The sequence below is a fragment of the Anser cygnoides genome, chromosome 5, assembly GCF_040182565.1.
Source record: "Anser cygnoides isolate HZ-2024a breed goose chromosome 5, Taihu_goose_T2T_genome, whole genome shotgun sequence".
Taxonomy (NCBI): Eukaryota; Metazoa; Chordata; class Aves; order Anseriformes; family Anatidae; genus Anser; species Anser cygnoides.
In genome coordinates this window covers 54,155,780-54,182,922 of record NC_089877.1, presented here as the reverse complement: position 1 = coordinate 54,182,922, position 27,143 = coordinate 54,155,780, and the positions used below count along the sequence as shown (strand labels likewise).

At 43.2% G+C, this 27,143-nt stretch overlaps 1 protein-coding gene across 6 annotated transcripts in view; it reads right to left on the bottom strand.

Annotated features, from left to right (window-relative positions):
* The window catches only part of EVL (Enah/Vasp-like), a 146,492-nt gene that overhangs the window by 55,185 nt on the left and 64,164 nt on the right, over positions 1 to 27,143 (bottom strand). For 5 of the 6 annotated variants that reach the window (XM_048069736.2, XM_048069733.2, XM_048069727.2 and 2 more), the window contains exons 2-3: positions 13,040 to 13,208; positions 6,954 to 7,131 (exon numbers count right to left, since the gene is read on the bottom strand). In XM_048069736.2, the coding sequence (XP_047925693.2) occupies positions 6,954 to 7,131; positions 13,040 to 13,208 (347 nt within the window). Of the gene's footprint in view, positions 1 to 6,953; positions 7,132 to 13,039; positions 13,209 to 21,297; positions 21,474 to 27,143 lie in introns of those variants that run through there. The other variant, XM_048069734.2, reaches the window with a different exon arrangement.

Here is a 27,143-nt window from a genome sequence, read left to right as displayed (position 1 = left end):
AGCTCTGGGTGCGCTGCGAGGGTGGTGTTAGCACACCAGTGTGGTCTGCTTCTCTTGGAATGGCTGTAAACACATTTCTCTTAACGTGGCCTCAACTTATGTCGAGTGCCCAAGTTCTTAGAAATTCCACATAACCCTCTCGGAAACCCAACCTAACCGGAGCAGTTCTGCAGGCAGGGGAAGCTCGCAAGGCAAGTGCCCATAGTGGCAGGAGGAGAAGTGTTGGTTATTTTGGCAACATGGGCAGTGGGCTTGTACGAGGACTGTTATCTCCATCAGCACGGAAAGGAAGAGCCTTCAGAGCGAGACATAACAAGAGCTGTTATGGCCTGTACTGATGTTTTTCAGCTAGGTCGAAAGGGGCCTCCAGCCCTCAGTGGATCAGGCAGAGATGGGAAGCACTGAAGATGCACTGGGCCACCTGCAGGAGAGTACCCTTCCTTGGCTGCTCAAGAAAATTCACACTTGTTTGCTGTGTAACACCTCATCTCTGCTCAGTTCACAAACGATCATCTGAAGAAATCTATTCCTATAGTAAGCAATATACTACAGGAATAATGTCAGGTGGATTATTGCAGAACAGACCCAGTGCTAAAGCAATGCAGAAGATGAAAGGAAAAAGGTCTTCATCTTGCTCGAATTCCCTTCTCCCCGTCTTCATTGACGTAAAAGCACAGCAAGTTAGATTAGAAATTGCCCCATCTGCAGTGCATTTCTGAGCAGCTGAAGTTTACATTGAAACTGGAGTAAGCATGAGGCTGGAAAAATTGTGAAACTTAATTTCTCTAAACCTTTCTCTTGTGCTTTTGGAAGATGACAGTTGGGTAAGATTTATTCCCCCAGGAAAGCTTTGGTTTTTAAAGAAGCAAAAACTTTTTGTATTTTTAACATGCACCCAATTAACCATTGCCCGTGGCTTGCTATTTTGGCTAGCGCTGGGCATCTGACCACATGGATCATGTTTACACTAGTAAGTTTAAAAGTTTGTTATTTACAAGTTCTCTTTGCCTACATTATAAATAGGAACAACTTCTGGGATGATTCGGTTAAAAGACCTGCAGCATAATGGCATGCTTGCAGCCCAGCAATGCCCACACGACAGGAGGTTACATCAGCCTGTAGATGCTATCAGCACAGCTAAAAGTAAAATGTGCACAGAATAAACCATTTTAGTGTTTTGTAATATGCATCAACACACCTGGTAGTATGGGAAAGCAGCTTGCAGCGCATTACGTGAAGTGCCTTGCACGGGGCACAGATCCCTTTACACCAGAAAGGTTTTGGAAACAGCTGGCTGCAAATGGTCACTGTACTCTGTGGTGGGTCCCCTCCATTACTGATGAGTTATTTTATGTAATATGCAGGACTGTAATGAAGACGCAGTCTTTTGTCTTCCCACACTGTGTCCTCTGTGGTGCTGGGAAGTCTTGGGGCAATATTATCAAGTAAACCAGCCACTGCATTGTAGAAGACTAATACAGCTAAAGGACTAGTCGGAAAAATGCTAACGAAAAATGAGCTGAATATAACATTACGAAATGATATCCAATAAATTACAGAGTCTTTCATCTGAAATCTGGTACACCGTAATCTTCACACACATCCCATGCTCACAGAAACACTACAAATACTTCAGGCATCTAGCCAGGAGAGAGGAATCCTGCTATATGCTGCTAGTTTATCGCTGTTTGATGAATCAATGCTTTCTTCTGTTTCTACCCTTATTTTGGAGGGCTTAAAGTGCTGTACAAGCAACTTCCTTCCAGCAATATGGAAATAGTCACGTATGGACTAGGGAAAGAGTGGAACAACTGAAGGAACTGAAAAAGATCTCAAACACTGAAAAACTGAATCAAGTCCAACTTATGGAAAAGGAAGCTGGAGAAATTGCAAATAATCTGTAATGGTGAAAAAGAAAAGCCAGCAGATCTACTTATCAGAAAAAAAGGAGTGGGAAAGACTCCTCCCGACTGCCAAAATGCTCTTCCTGCAGAGCTCAAGTCAGGTCTGTGAGTAGCAATGATTTTCTTATATTGTATGTCAATATCTGCCCAAGTCCCCAAGACAAAGATATTGAAAGAAAATAAAAGTAATTCCATAATACATAATACTCATTACATAATTTACCAGTAGGTTGCATATCTCAAGACTGTCTGTTCTTCCCCAAGATGTACCTAGTCTTTCAACCACAGAAGCTCAAGACACTTGCTGATATCCTCACCTCATGCCCTGCTCCAATAACTGTGCTGTGCTGTCATCTGTCATTGCATTTGTTAAATCTAAGAGGATGTAAGCCCCAAAGAACATGAACCCTGTCTGCTTAGCAGACATCAAACAGCCTTTAAGCATGATCCATGTAAAATGCAGGGCAAGAAGGGATGCTGCTCCGTCCCCAGTGATATCCAGCTGCCAGTGACAAGGTAGGACAGCGACACTCCTTGCATCGAGTAATTCACAGCAGTAAACAGGGCTGGCTTCACAAAGTGGACTCCCATGAAAAACAAAACAAAACAACACAAAAAACAACAACAAGAACAAAACAAACCAACAATTTAACAAGAAGCCATTTGTCATGCTAATGGCCTTGCTAAATGACACCATTAAACAACTGTAAGCAAGAGATTGGTAATGAGCAAGTCAATGTTATCATCTGCTCTTATTTCGCAGGTTGGCTCAGAACCAGTTCTGCATTTTTATTGTAAAGGAGGACAGAATAAAGAGACATATAAGGGAATCAAAGTAATTAGGCATATAAACAAGCTGGCAGGTAAACAATTGTGATTCAGTGAGTCAACCTCTCAAGGAAGGATGGGACACTTTTATTATTACTTTTCTTTCGTATTTTATATCATTTTAGATTACTCCCAACACAATAATGAGCATCCTTACAAGGCACAAGACTGAGATGAATACTGCATTCAGTTCCAGAATTGTAAGGACTTTCTTTACCCCATCCTGAGGATGCAGCTCCCATCACATCACTAGGAATTTGGACACGTGGGGGACGGCCAACGTCAGTGAGTTCAGCCGCTGCAGAAATAAGCCTTGGCAGCAAGTTCTGGCTATGGCTTTCCTCCCAACTTTCCCAAAAGTGGGCCATCATACTCTTGGGAGGAATCCCTCCCCTGGGATGATCTCGACACGCAACCCAGATTAACACAGGCTTGTGAGTCAGCAGCCGGATTTAGGATCTGATTCAGCCCACTTAACCTTAAGCACTTAATGAAGCGCTTGGCTTAGCATTCGCTCGTGCTTCATGCAACCGGCGCAGAGAGATGGGTTGTGGTGGTGTACGAGGCTCTCTCGTAAAGAAGTGGGGCAGCACAGCGATTCTCAGCACGAGTTCAGAACCGTGTCTTCATTTGAAGTGACTCATTCATGCCAAAGTCAGCGCTGCCTAGAAATTATTTCCAGTTCCCCCAGACGTGAACTGCTAACTTTTTAAAACTCTCCAATTCAGCGTAACATGCCGTTCAAAAAACCCACACCATTGCTTTGTGAACAGGACTTAGTTATTTTCGCAAATGGCCATCTAGTTCCAGTACCCTGACTCCACATCTGCTGAAGACATGCCTCAGACTTTCTGCTGTAGTCTGACACGATTCATTTCAGTCTGTACAAGTGGGCAGTAAATAGAAGGGAGATGGAAGACAGAACCTGTGCCCAGCTACAAGATCAGCAGTGCCTAAATGCAGCAATGTCTCAGGGGGGATATATGGAACAAATAAACAATAGCACGTCCCAAGTAGTGTACGTAGCAAATCCCAGACTGCAGAGCTAGCAGATAGCTATGATAGGCTGTTTTCAGGATGAATGTGCCAGAGCGAACACCTCTGTTTAACTCTGTGGTTTCAGTTGAGGAATTAATTAGTGTGTGAACAGTTCTGTGTGTACAAATACGCTCCTCAAACCTGGAATCCGTCTCCACAAGAGACAGATTGTCTTGCACAAGAGCAAAACCCTAATACATGGATGCATGGATATAATAAACGCTTTTCTTTTTCTCATGATTTTTGCACATGAAAAATCCAACCCCCATGCAGCATGCAGTCAGCAGAATGGATGGCAGGGGCTGTGCCTCAAAAGGTACATGGATATGTAAGCCTGTGTGAATTCATGCCCACAAATCCGAGCAATATGCAGTATGAGCCTGGAAGAGCAGATCTGAAAACACATCTCGTACCTTATATCCATTACACACTTCTGCTGTCAACCCTCACGCTGAGACAATTGCAATGGCTGGGAAAATTATGATAACATAAAAGTCCTAAGGGAGAACAGGTATCTGTTGTACGCCAGCATCACACAGTGGTGTGGGGAACACAAAGGTGAGGGGGATGCAGGCTGCCCTGTCCGTGGTTGTGCATCGACTGCCTTCCCAGACCTTGTGCTCTGCCTCTGCTGACTGCGCCTACCTGCGTGTGCTGCCTGGGGAAAGCAGGGCGAGGGGAAGCAGCCCAGACAAACAGAGGTTGTGAATACAGCCCGGCAGAAGCGCAGTGTCAAGATATTTAATGCTGACAAAGTTAGCATTATATGCCACACAAGTGGGTACAAAAGCTTGAATTTTGTCTCTTACGCACAAAGTAGTAAGAAAAAAGCAGCTTTGAGTAAAAATACTTTCCTTTTAGAGTCAGTAAAATTCTGAAATTTTATTTTGTTCCCAATTTTAATAAATGTAATTACTGATCGTTACCTCTAAGAAGTTATTGTCAAGAACAACCAAGAAAAAGAGTCTGTTTCAGTTGTCTTACTATTTTCATGTAGAACCATTAGGTACAACTACCACTGCCAAATTGTCTCGGTAAGACCTAATGGCATTTTCATAGTTTTAAAGAGAAACATGAAAAAATACATTTTGGAATTAAAAAAAAAAAAGTTGATAAAAAATGAATATTTGGAGACTTTGTTTCATAGAATCAGAGTTTTAAAAAAAAAAAAGCTGAAATTTCCTTTAAATGAAATTCCTGTTTTAGACAGCTGACAATCTTTGAAACCTTAAATGTTTTGTGTAAAAGAGAAAAGCACTGCTAAAAACTGATTGTTTACCAGAGCTTTTTTTTCTTTTTTTTTTTTTTTTTTCCTTTTTTTTTTTTTTTTTAAAGAAAGCAGGAAATTTTGGCAGCTGTGTGACCCAATTCATGTCTGTATATATGACAAGTACAAACTTTAAATGGAAGGTCTTCAGCATGGTCTGAACCTTGTGTATGTAAAGCATTAAAAACACTATGGTATACTAACTATATAACACTATTTTATTCTAATTAATAAAATAATGGAAACAAATCCAAATAATTATTTACTGTATATTCATAAACTTCACAGAAATCTAATAGTGCTTCTAGTATCCAAATATTCTTTCTTAGAAATACCTGTTATGCTTTGTTAGGAATAGCTAACAACTGAATTTTCTAGACAAGGCCACTTTAAGACAGTTTCTTTCACTTTAGCATAACAGCAATAAACTCTCATCTTGAAACTCACGCTTCCTCAGTGAGCTTCTCTGGACCAACCTCAAAATCCTGAAGAAAACCCACCCCATTGAGGGGAAGAGACAGGTGAAAATATATATAAACTTAAGGGCTTTTGCAAAAAGCCTCTCAACATAGGCATTAAGCCAATCACAACCTCAAAACCATAAGCAAAGCATCAGAATTTTGGAGTTTCACCTGGTGATCTAACAGGGCTGAGCATGTATGAGAGACCTTTAGCAGCCAAAGAGCTCTGCACTACTCAGATACACACGAGCTTAGGATTGGGGAGCGTCGGCCAGATTTCCTCCTGAAGTTCTCCTGCTGTGGCACAACTAGAGCCGAAGGAGGCCAACTGAAAAAGGCAGAATTCAGTTCTCTACTTCTGGAAACAGAATTTGCTCTTTGATGACTTTAGCATTTGTCAGCTTAATAGCATGAATGGATATATCAGAAGAAAAAATATGAAACCTTATTAGTATACTACCTAGTAAGATATATTTGTGCATTGAGTGTTTTCAGGAGACTAAAATGATAAACATTTTAAGGATATTTTTGTGCTTGGAAACTGGTATAATGTGGACAGTTACTGCTCTGCTTTCTCTGGAGGGCTGCTGCCTCATGCCATAGAGCACTGCTGCAAGAACTGGACGGCAGCAAGTGACGTTAACCTTGTATCGCTGTGTTTTCAAAACAAAAACAAGGCTGTGGTATACATTTTGAGGAAAAAAGGCACCACATGAAGACTGCTTTTTGGTCGCAGCCCATGAACTTCAAAGAGGTCCTAGGCGTGTTACTGAGGGCAGTACTTAATCTCGGCATCGCATACCAGAATCGGATTTCCATTGAGAAAAGGGGACATTAGTCTGGGCCTTTGCAAGTTGTTGCAATGGCAATTTAGCAGAATAGTATACTTCACCACAAACCTCAACTACAGTCAGTACAATAGTTATGAGTAACACCAGTCAATGTCCAGAGCACAAGCCTTTACATTTTACCTTACCAAATAACCAAGACACCGGATGCTCAAAGCTGAGCCACAAGGACAGTCAGCTGCAGCCGAGACGTGACATACTGGAAATATGAGCTCTGTATTCTACCTCAGAAGTTCTTACAAAAGGTTGCTAATTTTACCCTAGCTTCTATTTATTTAACATGTTATTCTTCTATGTTACAGGTAACAGATCCACAGAAATCAGCAGGGCTACCTGCCTGCTGAGGCACTCCCAAATAGCCATTGATTTCCTACTGTGAGTTGAGGTACCATGAAAAATTGGAAGGAAGGAGAATAAAACCTGAAAACATGTACAATTCATACCACATCTAATGCTGAGCTAAAGGGGGTCTACCAGAGACCAACCGTTTCTTAGGGTCATGTTTTTTATCACAATATACCATCAACACAACTGCATCAGGTGATTGACAAGAATCATCATAAAAATGTCACAGATTAATAAAAGAGCATGGTGGCTGCTAACTTACCTCCATCCTGTGAATTCATGATATTCAGAGCAAACAGCATTGCGTTGGAGAATGTGGTAGCCTCTTCTTTGCTTGCAAAATTCAAGCCATAGACTTGCCGTGCATCGCGCCATTGATGAAAGGTAGGTGTTGCTTGATTGTACTTCAGTCCTTTCACGATTGAGTAATTAATCACTACCTGTGATATGAAAGAGAAAGGTGAAAATTAAAAAGAGTTCTGTTTTCAGTGTGGAAAAGGAAAAGCCTTTGGTGAAGGTTAATTAAATTGGTAGTGGCATTCTTATGGCAGCTGCTCCATGGCAGTATGGTAAGGCAGCATGCACCTGGATGACAGAAGACCTGCCTGTGTGGGTGAGATTTGTAACAGTTCAAATCAGCCTCAGGGACTTGCAAGCTAGTCCTGCAAAATCTATTACCTGCTCATGTTTTCTACAGCACCTGCCCCGGATACAGCTGCATGTATATTGCAGACAGATGTCGAGAGCCAGTGCCAGCAGCTGTTGCCATCTTTTGGGGGTTAATCATCGGCACTTGTCAGGAAAAGGGACAGATTGGCACTGGCCCTCCACTACAGCAGATAAATGTTTGTCTCATTGCACAGGCTCTGGTTTTCCTCTCCTCCCCTGTGCCTGATCACCACCAGCTTCTTACACTGAGAGACTTTTCTGTCTAGGATCAGATAGGCAGTGGCAAACCCAACTAAATATTCCCTGTCCCAGCTCCTCCCTTGCTCTACATGCTATAATTTCCATGGAAGGGGTGACTGCAGCAGAAGGGTGTTTCTGTATGATTTAGTCAGCTAGATAAAATGCCTTGTTTACCCTTGGGCAGGGCACACAGAGATGCAGTGCTGCCCAGCACCTTCCCAACCTAGGTTTATAACACGGGCTCCCGAGAGCTGGTCCCCTGAAAATGGGAACTGCACACCCCACGTGCTGCGCAGGAAGCCACCTGCCCCAGCCAGGACGATGTGGAAAAGCACGTCCCTCACACCACAGCAGAGTCATGAACTCACTGCTGTTGCCAATGGCTTAAACAACAGTTTTCTCTTAAAACATGGTGACACCACCCCCATCCTACCGCTGAGCCGTGATGGGAGAGCCTGAAGTTCCAAGGGTTCTCCAGAGCACCAGGTAGACTCACGCCTGAATAACTGACCCAACAGTTCTAACGTGTACCAATTTTTAAGCTTCCTAAGAACTTCTGAATAGCTTACCCAAGGGAATGCCCAGCCAGTACGTTTGAAGAAATTTATAGAAAGATTGTGCAGCTTCTTCCGGGCTCTGCAAAGTCAGATTTTCTCACCTACTAAAGGGAACTTCTGTTTCAAAGATAGCGGTACTAAAGTCCAAAGAGCACTAGAAGGTGTAGTGCTGTTGTATAAAGACAGACAGAAATTGCAAAAATCTATGCCAAAAGTCATTTAAGAGAAGTCAAGTAAACTTTTCAAAACTTGTTTTCCTAGAACATCTACTCAAGAAACTCAGAATCTGCTTTATTCTGAGGGTTTGATCCCTTCAGTTGAATAAAGACAGAATTTGAACGTTGACCTTCATAAATCATCAGGATGCTTAGATGAACACATGTAAAACCTTGTCTTCAAACTCAAAACAGAGACTGAACTGGGGAGTGAAATATAAACCAGCCTGAATTTCATTTTATCTCCTTTGATTAATGTTCCTATAGAACAGGAAAAAGAGGATAGATTCTCCTGCCGTTGTTAAAAACAAGTGCACAGAGGTCAACCTGTACAGATGGTGTTGAGACTCCTCAAGGCACACAATGGTAAGTGTGTGCCTTGGAGCTGTAATTAAAATTAACAAGGTCCCACTCCTTGGTGCACAGGGGGTTTTGTACAGGTATTTCTAAGGGAACTTTACTCTAAAGCTCGATATGTTGGTAAAATAGTATCTGCCATGCTAAGCAGGTCAGTAGCTCGTCTTGCCTAGTCTTCATCTTCAGTTTTAGTCTATAATAGCTGAATTGGGGAATCTTATTGGAAATCTTGCAGAAAGTAATGGATTTGTCAATAACAAATAGGTCTTCCTGTAACTCTTCACTCAGAGTTTGTCTTAAAAGCTGAAACATGGCACTCTATATGGCTATTTTTTTTTCTTTTCAAACCCATTTTAATATTTTCTATCCTGAAACAAAATAGTCTTGTTACTGATAAAAATATCTGCGTTGTTTTGAATTTTATTTAATTCTGGATTTCAATTATACTGTATGGCAAGGAGTTTCACAGACCAATTGTCCATAATATTAATACAATGATGCCTTTCAATATTCCATCACTTTAATGTTGAAAAAAAATGTTTGCCTCACTTCTATCTGGTACTCTCCTTCATAACTTCGCTTCAGTTTCAAATGTAAACTCTCTGGGGCAGGCATGGATTTATAAAAAAAAAAAAAAAAAAAAATCAAAAAATGAGAAGTGTTCCCTTTGACCGTAGTCTGTAGGCTACTGAATTATAAGCAGTGACGATGGTGATGTTCGACAGGATTCACAGTAATAGGGCTAGAAGGAATCAAGGGCGCCTTAGGACTCCATATCATGATGGGTCTTGGTTGTGTGACCATAACCACAAGGTCAGAGGTCCTGCACAAGTCTTACAGCCCATGCTCTTGTTTATCAAGACAGAAAAAGACATTCGCTTGTTTCTCCAGAGCAAGAAATACTCCAGAAGTTTGTTATCAGCTTGGGTTCTGCTGTGCTCCCAGCGCTAACTCCTCCCATGGGCAGCAGTCGTGTGTTTGCTAAAACACAGAGATTGTGGCACAGCAACTAACAACTGCTACAGCTGAGGCCAGATTCTCTATTTCTGCAAGCAGGCCCAAACCTGACTGACTTCAGTAAGTTACTGAGGTAATTAATTAGTTCTTTTTTTTTCAAAAAAATGTGGTTTAATTTATATCACAAGAATGCTGTCCCCATTTCAAGTTTGGCTTAGGCTCAAGTTTAAAAAGTCCCACCTTCCCCAAGGCCCTGTTTTTACATTCGCGTCTTAGCCACATCAATACACAAAGCCCTCAGGAGACATGATTCACGTTTGACTTACACCCTTCTCCCCACCTATGTGTTCAGCACATGCGTTTCAGCAATGAGATCATGCTAAGCTGAAATCACTTGATGTAAAATCACCACTTCAAACCCTCAGCTGATCATCACCGTGCATTGGGAAGCTCCTGCTTGTCCGCCGGGCCATGGAGATGGACCAGCTGTACGTTCCTACCTTTCTGAAAGCCTTGCACGGTGACTGAAGCTAACACACTTCACCTTTGCAAGAGGCTAGGTTACAATTACAGCTGGCAAGCTGCAAGTTGCAGCAAATTGCTTGTGACTCTGTTGGGCTACACGCTAAGAGAAAACAAAGGTTGCACGGAGACACGAAAGCTCGTGACATCAAGTGATTGCAATACCGACCTGGCCGCAGCTTCAAAACAAACAGTTCTGGCCTCTGTGGCTACTCCAAAGCTTCAAAAAGCTACTTCTGTTTTTCTGAAGATTGCTGCTCATGCCAGTGTGAGCCTATGCAAATGTGCCCATCTGTGTGGAGCAGAAAGGGGAATTCGTTGACTGCCGGTCTGCAGCTAAGTGCTGCTGCATGCAAGCACGTGGCGAGCACGTCATCCCGACACACGAGGGGAACGAGTGGTCTGATGACCACTTCCCCACGGTGAGAATGACGCTGATGTTCTACCATTCTAAAAAACATCTCTCTTTGTGGTCACCTTTTTAGACACCACCAGCCAGAAAGCAAAATATACACAGACAAGGTAAACAGAATGGGAAGGGAGCATCATAAACTCTAACATGTGCGATAGGAAACAGAAAAGAAACTATTAAGGAGATACATGTATGAAAATAAAGAGAAAGATAAAACAACAAAAATTAAAAGGGAAACATTAAAGACAGGCACGGGTGAAATCATGAAGATTAGTTTAGTCTGTGCCTTGCCAAACAGTATGTAATAAAACTTAAAATTGTTCCTACATGGTATTATTGCGTTACATATTTTAAACCAGTTTCTCAACTCCTGGAAATTTGTGTAGCTTCATTAGCTTCATTAAATGTGAAATCACATATTAGCTGAAGATTGGTCCTTTTCAGAAAAATATGTCGTTCCTTGAAAAACAGCAGCTTGTAATAAAACCTTGTTTTCAACGTGACTTAGCACAAACTGAGAGCAAGCATGAAATAGCTTGTACAGAGAATTATTTTAACTGAAATTCACTTTTGCTCTCATTAAATGCAAATACTTAGCAAGCCTAGCAAGCTTATGGCTCCATGTGAGACTCATATAAAATACATCAAATTCTCAATCTGAGACTTTCAGAACATTTGCTGTCTTCATGATACTAGATTTTTGTAATAATGTTTAAGGTATTTTCTTTTCGACAGTTTTAAGTGACTAAAGCAACCTGTGCTTTTTTGTTTGTTTGAGGGAGCATTTTTAGTCTTCAAACTCTAGAAAAATATTTTTCATAACCGTTTCCTTCTGAATTGAGATGATTTTTAGATAGCATGCAGCCTCTTCATAAGAAGGAACATTTGCAAGCAAATAGAACATTACAGTTAATATGCAACATGTTTAAAATACAGATCAAGATTTGAATTTTAAATATAACCTACACTATAAATTGTATATTCTGATTAAGACAGACCTCTGGTACACATATAAAGTCTTCCATACAAATATATGCAGACATTATGACTTTTGCTTGGTTTGTACTGGCTATTCAGATGCATCTTAGATCATCTCACATGAATATCATTACATTCAGTGGCTGGCTACACAAAATAACTATCACAGCCTGTTCCAGAGCAGTACTGATTCTCACAAGTGACTAAGCAGCGACTGTATTTCATTCATTTTCAAAAACATCTTCTATTTTTAAAATGAAGCTCCATTACTATATTGCTTTTGCTCCACTGAGAAGGATAAAAACAGAGGCAAACGATGTTGCAGATGTTTCAAAAGTGTGCTGCAAGGAGCTGAAATATGTGCTAAATAAATAAATAAATAAATAAATAAATAAATAACATTCCATGAGCAGACTGCTCAGTTTAACATTTTGGCAGCTGGGAGGTGGTGGTGCCCTGCTCCTGCTCCCGGACCCGACTCTCCCTGCCACAGGAGCCCTTTGACCACCTTATGCAAGGTGAGGTGCTCGCCGTGCTTTCCCACAGGGCTCTGACACTCTCTAACCTGACAGGAAACCACTTGCACACTTTTTTTCTGAGCCTCCCGCCAGCGTGATGGCACAAGGCAAGTATGGGAGGAGGGCAGCCGGGGCAGCCTGGGCTGCTGCCACTGCACCATCCCCACCGTGACATGTGGGGGAAGTCCCCAGCTCTCAAACTTCTGCTCTGAAATGACAACCACAGGACTACAGGATAGCACCGCTACCCTACACAAGCATATTTTTATTTTGGGTATAGCCATGAGGTTTCTTGCTGCTGATGGCATGCACAGCCCGGTGCACCCAAGAGCAAGGCGGTCACTGGGCTGCAGTGGCCGAGGAGGCTCTGATCCCACTTCTGCTTATCTAAATCCCATGTATCTCCCTTAATACCCAGGGAGGCCCTGTGGGCTTAGCCTGCCATAAATCAGGTCACAGGGTGCATCTAGGACTTCAAAATGTGATAAGGATGTTATAAGAAACTAATTGCTTATCACAGCAATGCAAAAAGCATGCTTTATGAGACACCCATGCACAGCAGTGCAGGGTGTTACTGCTTTTCTTTTGTGTCTCTAGCCCTAAAAGTGAGCAAAAAGTAAATTTGGGGGAGCTGTGAACAACACCTGCAGAATGAAATAAAATTCATTTCACAAGCAAAAACATAGGGGTGGAAATATAACAAAATCACATTCACCAAAAGTTCATTTTGCAAATAAACAGTAATAAATCGTGACACATTCTGTGCCCCACAAAATTGTACAAAATCTGAATGTGTGGAGTAAATGAACTCACAGACATCTTGCAGGGAGCAGGAAATGTCGCTAGACTTCACCGACTACAGAACTGATGGTATCTAAAGAGACCAAAGGTTCATTTACAGGAAACTTAATGCAGTTACTCACTTGTTGATCTTGCAGTTTAACTCCAACTACCCTGAAGGTGTTAGTGGCCGTGTTGTGGTATATGTTGATTCTGCTGAACCCCTGCTGTCCAGGTTTGATTGGCACCCATTTCTTACTGGTATCGTCATAGACCATAACTGAAGCCCGAGCTTGGCAAATACTCTGTTCACTGGAAAGAAAAACCAACAACATAAGAGAAAAAAACAGTGAATTCATTGCCTACTACCAAAAACACCTCAAACAAAACAACAGAAATTATCAGAACCACTTCAAATACATTTTATAATAAATCTGCTAATCCTTTGAATATAATCTGCCTGTTAAATTAAAGCTTGCACGTATGTGTTTCTACACTTAAAAAACTCCAGTATGCTGCTGAACTGATAATCTATTTTATATAGAAATACTATGCCCTGAGGAATAACTGGTAGCGCACACATTTTATGAAAACTGTCCAAGAGTATGAATGCTCTATTTATTTTATGTACCTATTGGCAAGCGAAGCCATTCACATTTGCATGAAAACTGACTAATATTTTACAGCTTCTTGACAAAATAAACATGACATGCAAAGCTGAGTTACACATTTAAAACTGGAAGCAAGCAGACCTTGAACCAAAAGCCACGTTAGGTAAACTGAAGAAATCAATTACGTTAATCCAGCTAATGCCTAATGCTCAGAGCCGGTGACGCACTCAGACATCCCAGAATATGCGGTGCAAAACACACAGGTGCCTTCACCCTGACAGCAAAGAAAATGGGGACTCCATAGATTTCTTCATTTCAGGGTTAAAGCAGATAACCATTATTAACAGAGCATTAACTTACAGGTTCTGTGGCCTCACAGAAATTCATCATTTCTTTACCTCTTGATTGTGCACTAGTGACATATATACTAGATCAACAGTAAAGTACATTTTTCACATGAAAGAAATACCACCGGCAAGTACTGCTGAGGTGACAACTCAATACAGGTCGTAGTGCTTTACAGTTACCACTGGTGGCATTTTTGGAATGGCAGTCAGGATTTTAATTCCTGCTCTCCGAAAATCCCAGCCACTTTTCTTATAACAGAGGAAATAAGAATTCCTCACACAAAATAAAAATGACCCCTCCAAATTTTGGAGAACTGAGATCTCTGAACATAAGTCTTTTTCAACAACTGCATGTTAGGCTTAAATAAAACTCTTAGGATTTACCTCCTGCAAAAATTTTAAGTTTGTGGCCACCCTATTAACTGCAGAACTATATATATTAATGCATACCTCCCCTCTTCAGCCCAAGCTGTATTAAATACTTTTCAGCAATGCCCTATCAAGTGGTAATCCACTTTGCACACAAATCCCTTTTCCCCCCTCTTGTGTACAGTTCTTTGTCTTGATTTTCTCTCAGCAACGCCTTGGTTTCAGTCAGATGAACACAGGAGAAGCTCTCGGGTGGTACTGAACCATATTACTGCCCTGCCACTGCGCCAGGTGACACCACTTGTAAATGATACCAACTGTTGCAAACCCAACCCCATCACTGTCATCATTTTAATGAAAGGAAGCACGCTAAGTATTAAGAGGATCTGGGTAGATAACAGCAGCAATTTTCAATCTTTTCTGATCCATGGCTCTCAAAAAGATTCCCAAGGCAGACGCATACCCCAGTGTGAATTAAAGCCCACTGACATTTTGGCTCGTCGCATTAGTCACTTCTCACAGCCTCCAAGCAGTTCACAGACCTCCTCCAGGTTGTGGGCAAGAGCCTGAAAACTCTTCACAGGGTTTACAGAGGGAGCAATGACGCTGGCAGACATCTCCAGAAAGACTGAGCTAAGAAAATTCAGACCAAAGTGTATTTTTATTACGTAAAAACATGGGAACAGCAGTGGTCTGTAACATACTCAGATCCGCAAGACTAAACATTGTATTTTGATTCTTCAGACTTATAAGAACAAGCTCATCCACCATTTGCTGATGCTGTGCTGTGTGAAATGCCTGGAGAAGATCTGCACCTTCACTGGTGTACTTACACAGAAAATACCTCAATATCACTTTTTTAAAGGTAAACGAACGTCATGTGGCAGCTTCTGCATACATCTGACACTACCAGCTGGGATTCGAACTTGCTGCAGCCTGCCTAATCCTGCAGCTGGTGCAAGAGCCTCAGAGAGGCAGGCATGGCATTCTGCCTCGGTTCCACAGGTGGGGAGGGAAGAGAGAGAAATGAAGAGGCACATAGGCAAGTACACTGGATTATCATTGCCCTGTGGAAGTGGAATGGCTAAAAATAATATCCCGTGTGGTACTGTGGCTAGGTGGTGCCCACTGGCCTGTGCTACAGGGGGGCTCATGCCACCTCCAGCTCCAGGGCTGGTGGAGAGCACCAGGGCCAAGGGCCATGACGAGGCCCTGCCCAGTGAGCCTGCAGGCTCCCAAAAATCTCTGTCCCCGGAGGGTCACTCTCAGCTGGCCTGACACCAGATCCTTCTCCTCAAGCCTTGCTGGTCACTACAGGGCTGTACTAAAGTAAGCGAGAGCGTGCCACTGGTTTCATCAGAGCAAGTCTGGGACCCTATGGTGCCTGCATGTGAACTTCGGAACCCACAATTGCCAAGGGCTCCTTGGCAGCTTTATTGCCATAAATTAATTGAATTATCCATACTTACAGAAAATGCACCTAACCATACAGACATGAGGGCCTTACTGTGGTATTATTTGTCACGCCATAACGATATTCCAACACGTGCAGCGACTTTGCCTTCAGAGTTTGCTGCCATTAAGAACGGCAGCAAAAACACCTTCTAAACCCCATGACAGAAATACAGACCCCAGGAGAAATATTTAATGCATGACAACTAATTGTTACTGTAACATAAAGCAACACATCAAGCTCAATTCCTGCTCTCCCTGCAGTCAATGGACATTTTTCATCATTCATTTAAATGGCAACAGGATTAAGCCTGTTATCTGGCCTCCAGTGAAATAACAGAAAGGTACATAAAACAAGTACAGCACAAGGGGAATCCTTTCCTGCAAAGCACTTCATCAATCTTTCAAAACCTAAAATGCCTCCGGGGACCCATTGCTAGCTTGCTGTCTCACCCTAAGTGGAGGTGTAACTCTTTATGCCTGAAGTCTCATCTTCCCCACGAAAAACACAATTGTCCCACTGCTGCTTTAAGGGGCTTCCCTGAAAACCATCCAGAAAATGTTCACTCCAACTCTTATGAAGGTCAGTGAGAACCTTTGTATTGCACTCTGTGGACTGCATTATTTTAAACGTAAACCAAGCAACATTGGTTTCACGAGATTCAAGCAAAAAATTCTGTTATTTTTTGTGATACCATTGATACTTATGTCAGCTACACATAACAAGTAATAAATAGAGTTTCAGACATACTGTTGTACATAGTCAAATTCCTTCTCTATGAGAAGTGTCTGGCATGTATCAGCATTTATACACCAAGTCACGACTGTAGCTTCTAGAACTTGCCTTATTTTCCTAAGAATACACATAAGTTACCAAAAAATGGGTAAGTCTTGCAAATGATTCATCAAATTTCACATACCATTCCAAATATTACAAATTCTCTTATTGATTTTTTATGTTACATCAACATGCAAGCAGACTCAGCCATCTGGGTTTCTGCCATAGGCAATTACGTGTGAAAAGGGTAAAAGTTGCATCGTTTAGCATGCTTGGACTGGCAATGCAGATTTGCGGTATCCTCCTTACTTTATTAGTTAGTGTCAGCAGCAGTCCCCAAATGAGTCACTTCCAGCTTTAAAGTACCATTCAAGGCACACAGACATTTCAGAGCAGTTAGGGGTAGCTCTAGGAGGCTGCACCCCAAGCCAGTGTTGCAATGAAGGTGGCTTTGTCCACAGATGTCTCTCCTCTTCCCTCTTTGCAGAACTGGAGATTATAGCCCTCTTCTTCCTCATTTTTTGTACATTTATGATTAACAAGGAATCGTAGCCAAAAAAGAACCACAAAGGAGTATGGATAAGATAAGACTTGAGGAAAATATCTGCATTTTTGTGAATTATCCTTAATGGAGCTTCTTGCCATAACCTGGATGACTTTAAGTAATTAAACAGGAAGAGGAAAAATAGTGGGGAACAAAATGACAGAAATGACTGTGGAATTTGGGAGAGGGGGAGCCAAGGCTGGAGGAAAAGTCTTCACTTTGCCTAGGCCAGGAGGCTATTCAAATATAAAATCAAAAAGTTCAGAACTGAATCAAAAAAGAACCACCATAAACAGGAAAAAGGGAGTAAACCAAAATGGTTGACAGCAAGTCTTCGGCAGAGGCTCTGAAGGGTCTCTAGCACTTGTCTCTGCCATCCCAGACTGAGAAAAACATGAGAGTCCAAGCTGTGCTGCTGCCACATTGACCACCTCTGCTTACAAGGCATCCTCTTGTGGATACAACTTGTGCAGAGTGGTCCTGAGCTGCTGTGCCCACCTCTGACCCATGATCCAGGGAGAGACCACCACTGCACGAGGTTGCCCCAGCCGTACCCTGAACCCTGGCAGCACCAGCCCACCCAGGGGTTACCTGTCCGGGGGGGGTTAAAACACCTTCTTCTAGAGCCATGGCAATACAGGACAACTTTTGGAGGATCACTGAATCATGCTCTCAAAAAAGTGTAATAAACTGATGGCAACCAACCAACTGCAGGGTTTAACACCCAATTCTGTGGGCTCTACTCCAGCATGCTGGCTGGACCAGAAGACTCCTACTATTCTTTGTATTTATAGAAGAACTGTTTCCTTGGGGCAGAAATTCACTTGGCATAAGTTGTGAAAGCTCCCCTAACAGAAATCAAGCAATGACGCTTTGAACCTATTACCAACCTACCACGTTTCAAGCTGTTCAAGTTCTCTCTCTTTCAAGCAAGCTGTCTTCTGATATTCTTAGGAAATGCAAACAGCTACTTTTGCAATCATTTACCTTATTTTTAATTTCCATTTCCCATCCAATCCCACCCACCCCCTCTTCTTTAAATAATTAATCATTTTAAATTATTTTGGACTGATCTAATCATCCTTATTGGTGCCAGAAATCGTTAATACTGCTTTGCCCAAGCCCTGTCCTACCTCACCAAACCGCAGCACACAAAACGTGCAAGGTGACTCACAAGCCCTTTAACACCTCTCACTCGTCCACTGAGTCCGACTACAGAAAGTTAAGAGTCGTGTGGTTAAGCTTAACACACAAGAAACAGATGCTGATGCTGATTTAAGAAGCTGACAGAAATATCTCAATGTTAGCTTTAAAATAGCTAACTTAAATAAAAAATCCTGTACATGGAGACGTGCGGTCTGTGTGATAAGTATCTGTTAACCTCAGAATTAGCAAGCTACAAGTCAGGGTCCTGCAGCATTTAAAGTGTGCTGCAAACTCTGCTGGACTTATCTGCTGAACAGACTTTAACTGATTTCACTGCAACAAATAAAATGATGGTTTGGAAGCAGGAAAAGTGTTTCAGCAGGTATCTTTGTAGAAATGGGTGGGCATTTCTGACTAGTGACTGGATTTAGAGAACAAAAACCACAGGGCACCCTCTCAACACCAGCCCGTCAGGTCACTCAGGCTTATATACACCATTACCTGAGGTCTGAGCTCACTGCAGCTAAAACCTGCTGGCTCTGCCTGTGACCCCATTTCTCGTTGGGACCCTCATTTCCGCAACACCACGTCAGTCACTCTTGTGAGTCCATTCGGGACCTCCTTTTCCAAGTTTACTTCCCTCTGCAACCAAACCGCAGGACACCCTATGCCACCACCCTTCATCCCACCTCTGTCCCGGAGCAGTGAGGAACTCATTTATTTCCTCAGCAACACAGCGAAACTTCACAGTGAGCCAGGAGCACTTAGCCACTGATCACACTAAAGGACAGCACCAACCCAGAGGGACTTCACGTACAGAGAGGTGGTTTGGATCCACTGTGACATGCAGATGTCTGAATATTTTCTAGCAGGCACTTAGATAAATAGCGGTCCCAGTTCCATATATAACACAGTGTGGGTGATGGAGGGGCGGGCTGACAACTGCTTTTCTGAGTCTCGTTTCCTGGGACCCCTTGAAAAACGAACCCACGGACCCAGCAGTCAGGAGCCCTCGGTTCGCACTCCCTCCTGGCTGCCTGCCGGTGCCGAGACCTCCCTGGCAGCGCAGCCCTTGCCCTGACCAGCCCCAAGCAAAGTCCAGTTCCCACAGGAGCTGCTGCTTTTTGGTCTCCTGCTCAGCTTGCATGTGGAAGACCTGCCTTTGGTGCTGTGGCTGCATCACCAGAGGGAGATAAGCTGTTTGCGCTGAGCATCTGCTGCAGGTGCCTAGCCGTCACCTTTCTCCACTGTTAAACTCTGACATCTAAATAGTTTAGTATTAAATAATTATAAGAAAATCGAGCATGTACAAAGCCTCCTTCACAAGCAGCTCTCAAAAGGACCCTAAATAGAGAGTCATGACATGCCTGGGAGATAAATACGTATTTTAGAGAGCAGGAAATTGATATAATGGTACCTACAGCATTAACAAGAATAAGGACACAAGAACACCAGCACTTGTTTCCAGAAGGAGTAGTATTTAAGAGCTACTCTTCCTTCTGCTAGCAATGAAGACATTTCGAATTCCCCCTTTCTCTACTGGCATACCCCACGGGAATTGCCATCTCCAGTAACCACTGCCGGCATCCACCACAGACACTTCAGATGGAAACCAAGAAACAGCTTATGAGGCGCTCACATCTCATGCGAGGCCAGGATTTTGGGAGATGAGTTACATGGGAATGTCCGTGCAATCCTGGCATGACCAGAGAAACTGGGAGGTCCTTCTGTCAGCCCTCAGTGCTCTAGATCATGGGAGACGTAAGTAAGTAGAAAAAAAATAAATAAATAACATGCAGAAAGATAACGCGGCGGAGGGGACGTTTCACACGGGCCTGTCATTGCACAACAGCTCGGTCCTGCAGCACCACCTGTGAAAGTTCATGCCGAGTTGTGACCTCTCAGTGTCCGCTGTTACACTTAAATAACAGATCTGCCAGTCAGGGGAGATTTAGGGCTGGTGGACTGGCTGCAGATTTGTTCTCTTGTAAGCTGGCACATCTGCTTAGCTTACAGTGCTGAGATTTTGATGCTACGTGGTGGAGTTAATTTTAACCTCTCATTTTCTGGTATGTTCTGCAAACCGAACCATAAGAAACAACATGATTCTAAGGGGAACTCCAGTCGTCAGTATCTCAACTCAACAATTAAAAAAAAACACAAAGAGTTTTAAAATAACCGCTGTGCAAAAGGCACTTCATAGCGGAAGTGTAGTGATTCAGAGAAGTGGCATCACTGCGAGGCAGCCGGATGCCCAGAGCCACGTCCAGCAAGGCAGGGGCACTGCTGTCTCCTAATGGAGAAACCCCACTCCACCGCTCCCTTCATGCTTCAATTCACACATCTCTTTCTGCAATGAAGTGCGGTTTGCTTTCTGGTATCGCATGCCACCTTGAAGATAAACTTTGGGAGTTCCTAAAAATAAATGTCAAGCCAATGTTTAGAAGTTCCTAAAAATAAGTATCAAGCAAGTGCCGTGGGGAAACACAGTGAACCCAAGTAATCTATAAACACACTCAGACAAAAACAGTAAAAAAGTAACTTTACTAGATCAGGTTGCTATTAATATAAACCATTTCCCTTCACCACTGAATTACAGAAATAAAAAGAAGAAGTAACTAATCCATAAAATAAACATCATACAAAACCCAAGACTAAACTGTCAAGTGAAAATCCGTGACTAAATCTCTCACTCACTGGCCAGCCGTATGCATACTTTGGTAGAAGAATACTTTAAACAAAGGCTTTTAAGGATTGTAATCATAACTAATAATCAGGAGAGGCAGACTCATGCGTGCATACAGCAAATCAACATAAAGGTCCTTCATTAAAGTTGGCATTGCGTAGCTTTGGTTTCTCTTCAATCCCCATAGAAATGCAAATAAACCCGCGACAGCTCCTCTGGAGCCAGTGGTGTCAGATTGGGGATGAGCGTGGCTCGCTTCTCCCTCACTGCCAGGAGATGCATATTCATGTAGCATCACCATAAAACCTTAATTATCATTTTACAAAAGTATAAATTAGCCTGTGAGGCTACAACCAGAACGCAGAGCTCCTGCACTACAACGACTCACACGCTTTCCTTTCCATCCAGTCCCATTAACCCCATTCATTGAGCTCACTGCCATCGAGAGCACCGATCCCAGGTACTTACGTGCTCGCCATTGAGGAAGACTTGGTCAGGTAATCCCGGAGGAACAGACACTCGAATCTGGCACGTGCCCTTACACCCAAATAGGGTATTTCACCTGATTACACGGCCGAACACAAATTTGGCAGGAAGACAACCCGGGAGCCTACATGAAGGCTTAAACCCAAAACAGGAAATGGAAGCGTTATCATGAGAGCAAAAGGGCAGGAAGTAACACTTACTTGCTTGGCAGGGGCGGGGAAGGGACTTTAAAGAAAAAATGTATTACTTCTTTCAGCTGATTTACTGAACAAAAACGCAAACAATATAGAGTAAGATTAGGTGCACCACCCTTTCCTCATTGGTGGCAGAGTTATTAAAAACATGTCATTGTTTTCTCAAGGCACAGGTTCACTCTCCAAGAAAAGAAAGAAAAAGAAGAAAAAGAAAAAGAAAAAGAAAAAGAAAAAGAAAAAGAAAAAGAAAAAGAAAAAGAAAAAGAAAAAGAAAAAGAAAAAGAAAAAGAAAAAGAAAAAGAAAAAGAAAAAGAAAAAGAAAAAGAAAAAGAAAAAGAAAAAGAAAAAGAAAAAGAAAAAGAAAAAGAAAAAGAAAAAGAAAAAGAAAAAGAAAAAGAAAAAGAAAAAGAAAAAGAAAAAGAAAAAGAAAAAGAAAAAGAAAAAGAAAAAGAAAAAGAAAAAGAAAAAGAAAAAGAAAAAGAAAAAGAAAAAGAAAAAGAAAAAGAAAAAGAAAAAGAAAAAGAAAAAGAAAAAGAAAAAGAAAAAGAAAAAGAAAAAGAAAAAGAAAAAGAAAAAGAAAAAGAAAAAGAAAAAGAAAAAGAAAAAGAAAAAGAAAAAGAAAAAGAAAAAGAAAAAGAAAAAGAAAAAGAAAAAGAAAAAGAAAAAGAAAAAGAAAAAGAAAAAGAAAAAGAAAAAGAAAAAGAAAAAGAAAAAGAAAAAGAAAAAGAAAAAGAAAAAGAAAAAGAAAAAGAAAAAGAAAAAGAAAAAGAAAAAAGAAAAAAGAAAAGAAAAAGGGACAAAAACGGGACAAAGTTTGCTCCACTGGCTATGTAAGCACATGTGCCCTCCTCCTCTCCCCAGTGGCTGGGAGAACTGCTTTGGATCAGCTAGCTGGGCTTTCCATCACCACAATCTCCATCACCACAGAGTGCCTGCAGGAGGCCCCTGGGAGGTTGCAAGCCTTTATCTCCATCCTGCCAGGAGCTGCCCACATATGTGTTTGCATGTGTCTGCAGCAAGACAGCCCTGCAGGAGCTTCCACCCCCCTGGCTATCTCTGCAGTCCCTGGTTTACCTGCTCTGCAGCTCTGCAGCAAAAATAAAAGTATTTTAGGTCCTGGGAAGTCTAGTTCATACTTGAGCACTACCTCTCCTAGGGTAAACCTGCAGCGGTTTTGATGGGCTGCCTCTCGGAGGTGGCAGGTCTTTGAGGCAGATCCTTCTTCTTGGCTTCCTTTTTCTCCCCATTCCTTGCTTTGGCAAACTGGTGAACAGACACCCTGCAAACACTCTGTAGCCTCCCCAGCGTGGCCCCAGGCTATGGGTGCGTTCTGACCTGAGCAGATTAACAGCAGAGGGAGAACGAGTGCAAGGCAAAGGGCAGGGAGAGCTGGACGGGCCCCGCGGTGTTCTTGTTGCAGGTAGAAGCGGCTGGGGTTTTCTCCCCATTTCCACATGAACTTCTGCTTTTTGTCAGCGGGCTCACGCGCTCTCTTACCGTGTGTAAATACGTCAGCTGCTATCTGTGACTACACAAACACGCACAATGCAAATACAAAAGGCAAACAACTGCAGAACACGAACACTGGATACTCAGGGCTCCCAACTGCTCCTCCTTAGCCCAGGTCAGCACAAGCACCCCTGCCTGGAGAGCACACAGAAAGGAAGAGAAAGGAGATACGGGTGAGCCAGAAGACACCAGAAGAAAAGTATTTCTTCAGCTATGACAGAAGTTGGTTATTGCCATTCACAAGGGGATTAGCACCGTCCTTTACCTCAGTATCACTTGTTAACCTACACTCTATGATTCTGTGATTGCTCAAGAAAATAATTCTCCCGTGGGGCTACTCGATGTGCTGGCAGCTCAGATCCTCCAGAGCCACGAGGAGACCGGTCCCCAGGAGACGACAAATCCCTCACGTCCTGGCAGCAGTTTCAGAGGGCCACACATGGGTGAATAACCTGCGATCCCTGCCTAACACAGCAGGAGCAGAGGGGTCTAGCAGATAGGCTCAACTATCTGTGGGCAAGATCCACCAGAACCATAAACGCTTCTGTGCAGTTCTGCCTGAGCAGAGGAGCTGAGTGCTTTTATGTTCACTGCTTTCCCATTATAAAAGATGCTTTCATTGTCCACCTGGAAGAGATGTGGAAACTACCGGTGAGGCATCACCCAGCTAAAACACAGGGGTGAAAATGTGCTCAGTCTCACCATGGCTATTGCACTGCCTGTTGAAAGGCAGCTTCACATCCCTCTGAAGTAAATCTCCGTATGACAGGGTGGTTTTCAGCTGAAGGGGAGGGTTGCAACCCAACAAGAAAGAGTTATCACTGACATACAAGAAGAGCTTTTTACAGCTGTTTTTGTTTTGTGGTTCTCCTCTCCTCTCCTCTCCTCTCCTCTCCTCTCCTCTCCTCTCCTCTCCTCTCCTCCTCTCCTCTCCTCTCCTCTCCTCTCCTCTCCTCTCCTCTCCTCTCCTCTCCTCTCCTCTCCTCTCTCTCCTCTCGTTTCTCTTTTCTCTTTTCTCTTCTCTGTCTTTTTCTGCTTAACAAAACATTATCACTTTCACTGAGATTTCAATTTGGCTGCCATTTACCTGATACTTTGCCTTTCTCCTTTGAGATCTGAGCACTGAGGTTTCTGAGCACTTCTGTCCCATTCGAAAACTCCTGCTTTTCATCAATTTAAAACTTGGCTTTACTTGGAGTCAATTGGCACTTTTTCTGTACAGCTCATACATTGCTTAGACTATTATTGCTGAGTTTGTGTAAACAGTACTTTACTGCGTGAATTAGAAAAGAATGACAGGAACCTCATGAAGTCCAACAAGGAGAAGCCGAGCGCCCTGCACCTGGGGAGGAACAACCCCAGGCACCAGGACGTGCTGGGCCACCCAGCTGGAGAGCAGCTCTGCAGAGAGGACCCAGGGGTCCTGGCTGGCACCGAGATGAACGTGAGTCAGTGACGCGCCCTTGCCGCTAAGAAGGCTGCGTGAGGCAATGTACTGCCGGCAGGTTAAGAGAGACCTGGGCATACTGGACAGAGTCCAATGGAGGGCTGCCAAGATGCTGAAGGGACTGGAGCACCTCTCCTGCGAGGGCAGGCTGAGGGAGCTGCGGGTGGTCAGCCTGGAGAAGAGGAGGCTGGGGGAGATCTTATCCATGCATATAAATACATTGGGAGGGTGCAAAGAGGACAGAGCCAGGCTCTTCAGTGAAGGAACTGAGGCTGTGGGCTCAAACTGGAACACATCTAAACACTAGGAAGCACTTTACTGTGCAGGTGACGGAGCACTGGCACGGGCTGACTGAGTAGGTTGTGCAGTCTCCTCCTTGGAGACCTCCAAAAGCCATCTGGACGTGGTCCTGGGCAGCCTGCTCTGGGTGGCCCTGCTTGAGCAGGGGTCAGACCAGGTGCCCTCCACAAGGCCCTGCCAACCTCAGCCATTCCGTGGCTCTGTGATTCTGACACAACCTAAAAGATGCATCTCCAAATAAATTATGGCCTCAAACTGCTAATTCAATTGCCCAGACTGGCCATGCTTGCTCCGTTCTACTAGGCAGATGGGTGCAGGATGACAGACCAAGGAAAGCTCTGAGCAGCATTTTTATTTCTCTTTAATGTGTCTGGGATAGATGCAGTCACTGATTTTTGGGGAAGAAGACAGCATTTAGTTGTCAGAATAGTTATCCTGCTGAACCAAGTGGAAATTGCAGGCAATACAATAACATCAGCTAGCTCCTGACCTAGAATAATCTGCTTTCAAAGATTTGGTTGTCCTGACCACGAGCATCACTGAGCACACCTGGAAACTCCCAGCCCTCCCCACCCTTGCGTCCCCCAGCTTCTGCTGGCGCTGAGCGTGCCCAAAGCACAGCCAGGAGCAGGGCACTGCGGGACAGCTCCAAAGTCACGCCAGGAGACAATGACCGCGAGCCGGACAAAGCCCAGCTCTGCCCCTCAGTGCCCTGTCATAAGCCAAATTAATTTCACCAAGCACTACAGCATGCATTCCAGCAGAAGTGCCTCTAATCACCCGTCTGCATTGCTAAAATGCCTCGGACTAGAAAGAGTGCTTAGGAGGGAACAGCGCTTTGGGACGGCAAATAGGAATGGCAAATAGGACCCAGTAGCTGATTTCCATCTGGTCCTCACGAAGGACTGGATGCTGGATAAACAGATTATTTCAGTCATGTGTTGAGATCTGGGTGAGAAGAAGAGGATTCCTGAACACAGAAGCAAGGCTTTAGCTGCAGTGATGTGAATATTCCCATAGGCTTTCGAGCGGCACGTCTGCTGGCTTTCATATGCCGAAGATGGCTAAATACCGCGCGCGCTTCCTTCTGGAGAGCTCCGTTACCAAACGCAGTGGCATGTGACAGTAACGTTATGCGTTTTCAGTTCTTGGAGCTGCAGTCTGCACACAGAAAGGTGAGTGTCTCTGCCTCAAAATGACTCACAGCCAAACGAAAAACCCAGCTCATTTTTTAAGAATGAAAAGAAGACGCACCGTGGGATATACTACGCTTGGCTGTATACTCGAGAAAGCCTATTACAGTCATAACCATCTAAAAGCTATTTGAAGGCAGACATGATGAAAATATTTGTTCTTAATAAACACATACATCACACCTTCCAAAGAACTCTTCGTACATATATATCTCTTGTTTTTAATTCAGTGTTACTCCAATAAGGCAGCTCATTATCATGCAAAAAAATCAGAAGTTGCATATGGCAATGCCATTTCATTTAATAAGTTCATCATTAAGAAATCTGAAAGCTCACGCTGAAACCACACGCCCAAATTTCATAAACTACAAGAAAATTGCATGAATATATGTAGAAATGATAAATAGCAGCAGATAAAATATGCAGCAATACACTCAGATTTGCAAAACTAATTTTACAGCTGCTAATAGTTTTTGAATGCGACATTTCCTCACACACTGGGATTTGCAACTGCTAAACGTGCTGATGAGACAAAAAAAAATCTTTGTCCTCAAAAAGTTTAACCCTGTATGTTAACAAATGCTATTAATCTCTAAAACCTCTATTTTCACACTCTTCACTCATTTTGAAGAGCCAGAAGAGATACTAAAGAGAGTAGAAGATACTTATTTTGTATTACAGGGGTAAAAAATGTGCAATGAAGTAAGGTGCTAACTTCTATTCTGACAGCGAAACACTTATTAGTGCACTGAGCATTTTTTATGAATGAAAGTCTTCTCAAGACTACTAGCTTAGGATGTAATCCCATCACTGAGGCCAAGGAAGTTTGGCCATGGACTCAGAAGGGACAAGACCTAGCCCTTGATAAAGATCCATCCAAGCAGTGATAAATAAACAAGGGAAGGGAAGGGAAGGGAAGGGAAGGGAAGGGAAGGGAAGGGAAGGGAAGGGAAGGGAAGGGAAGGGAAGGGAAGGGAAGGGAAGGGAAGGGAAGGGAAGGGAAGGGAAGGGAAGGGAAGGGAAGGGAAGGGAAGGGAAGGGAAGGGAAGGGAAGGGAAGGGAAGGGAAGGGAAGGGAAGGGAAGGGAAGGGAAGGGAAGGGAAGGGAAGGGAAGGGAAGGGAAGGGAAGGGAAGGGAAGGGAAGGGAAGGGAAGGGAAGGGAAGGGAAGGGAAGGGAAGGGAAGG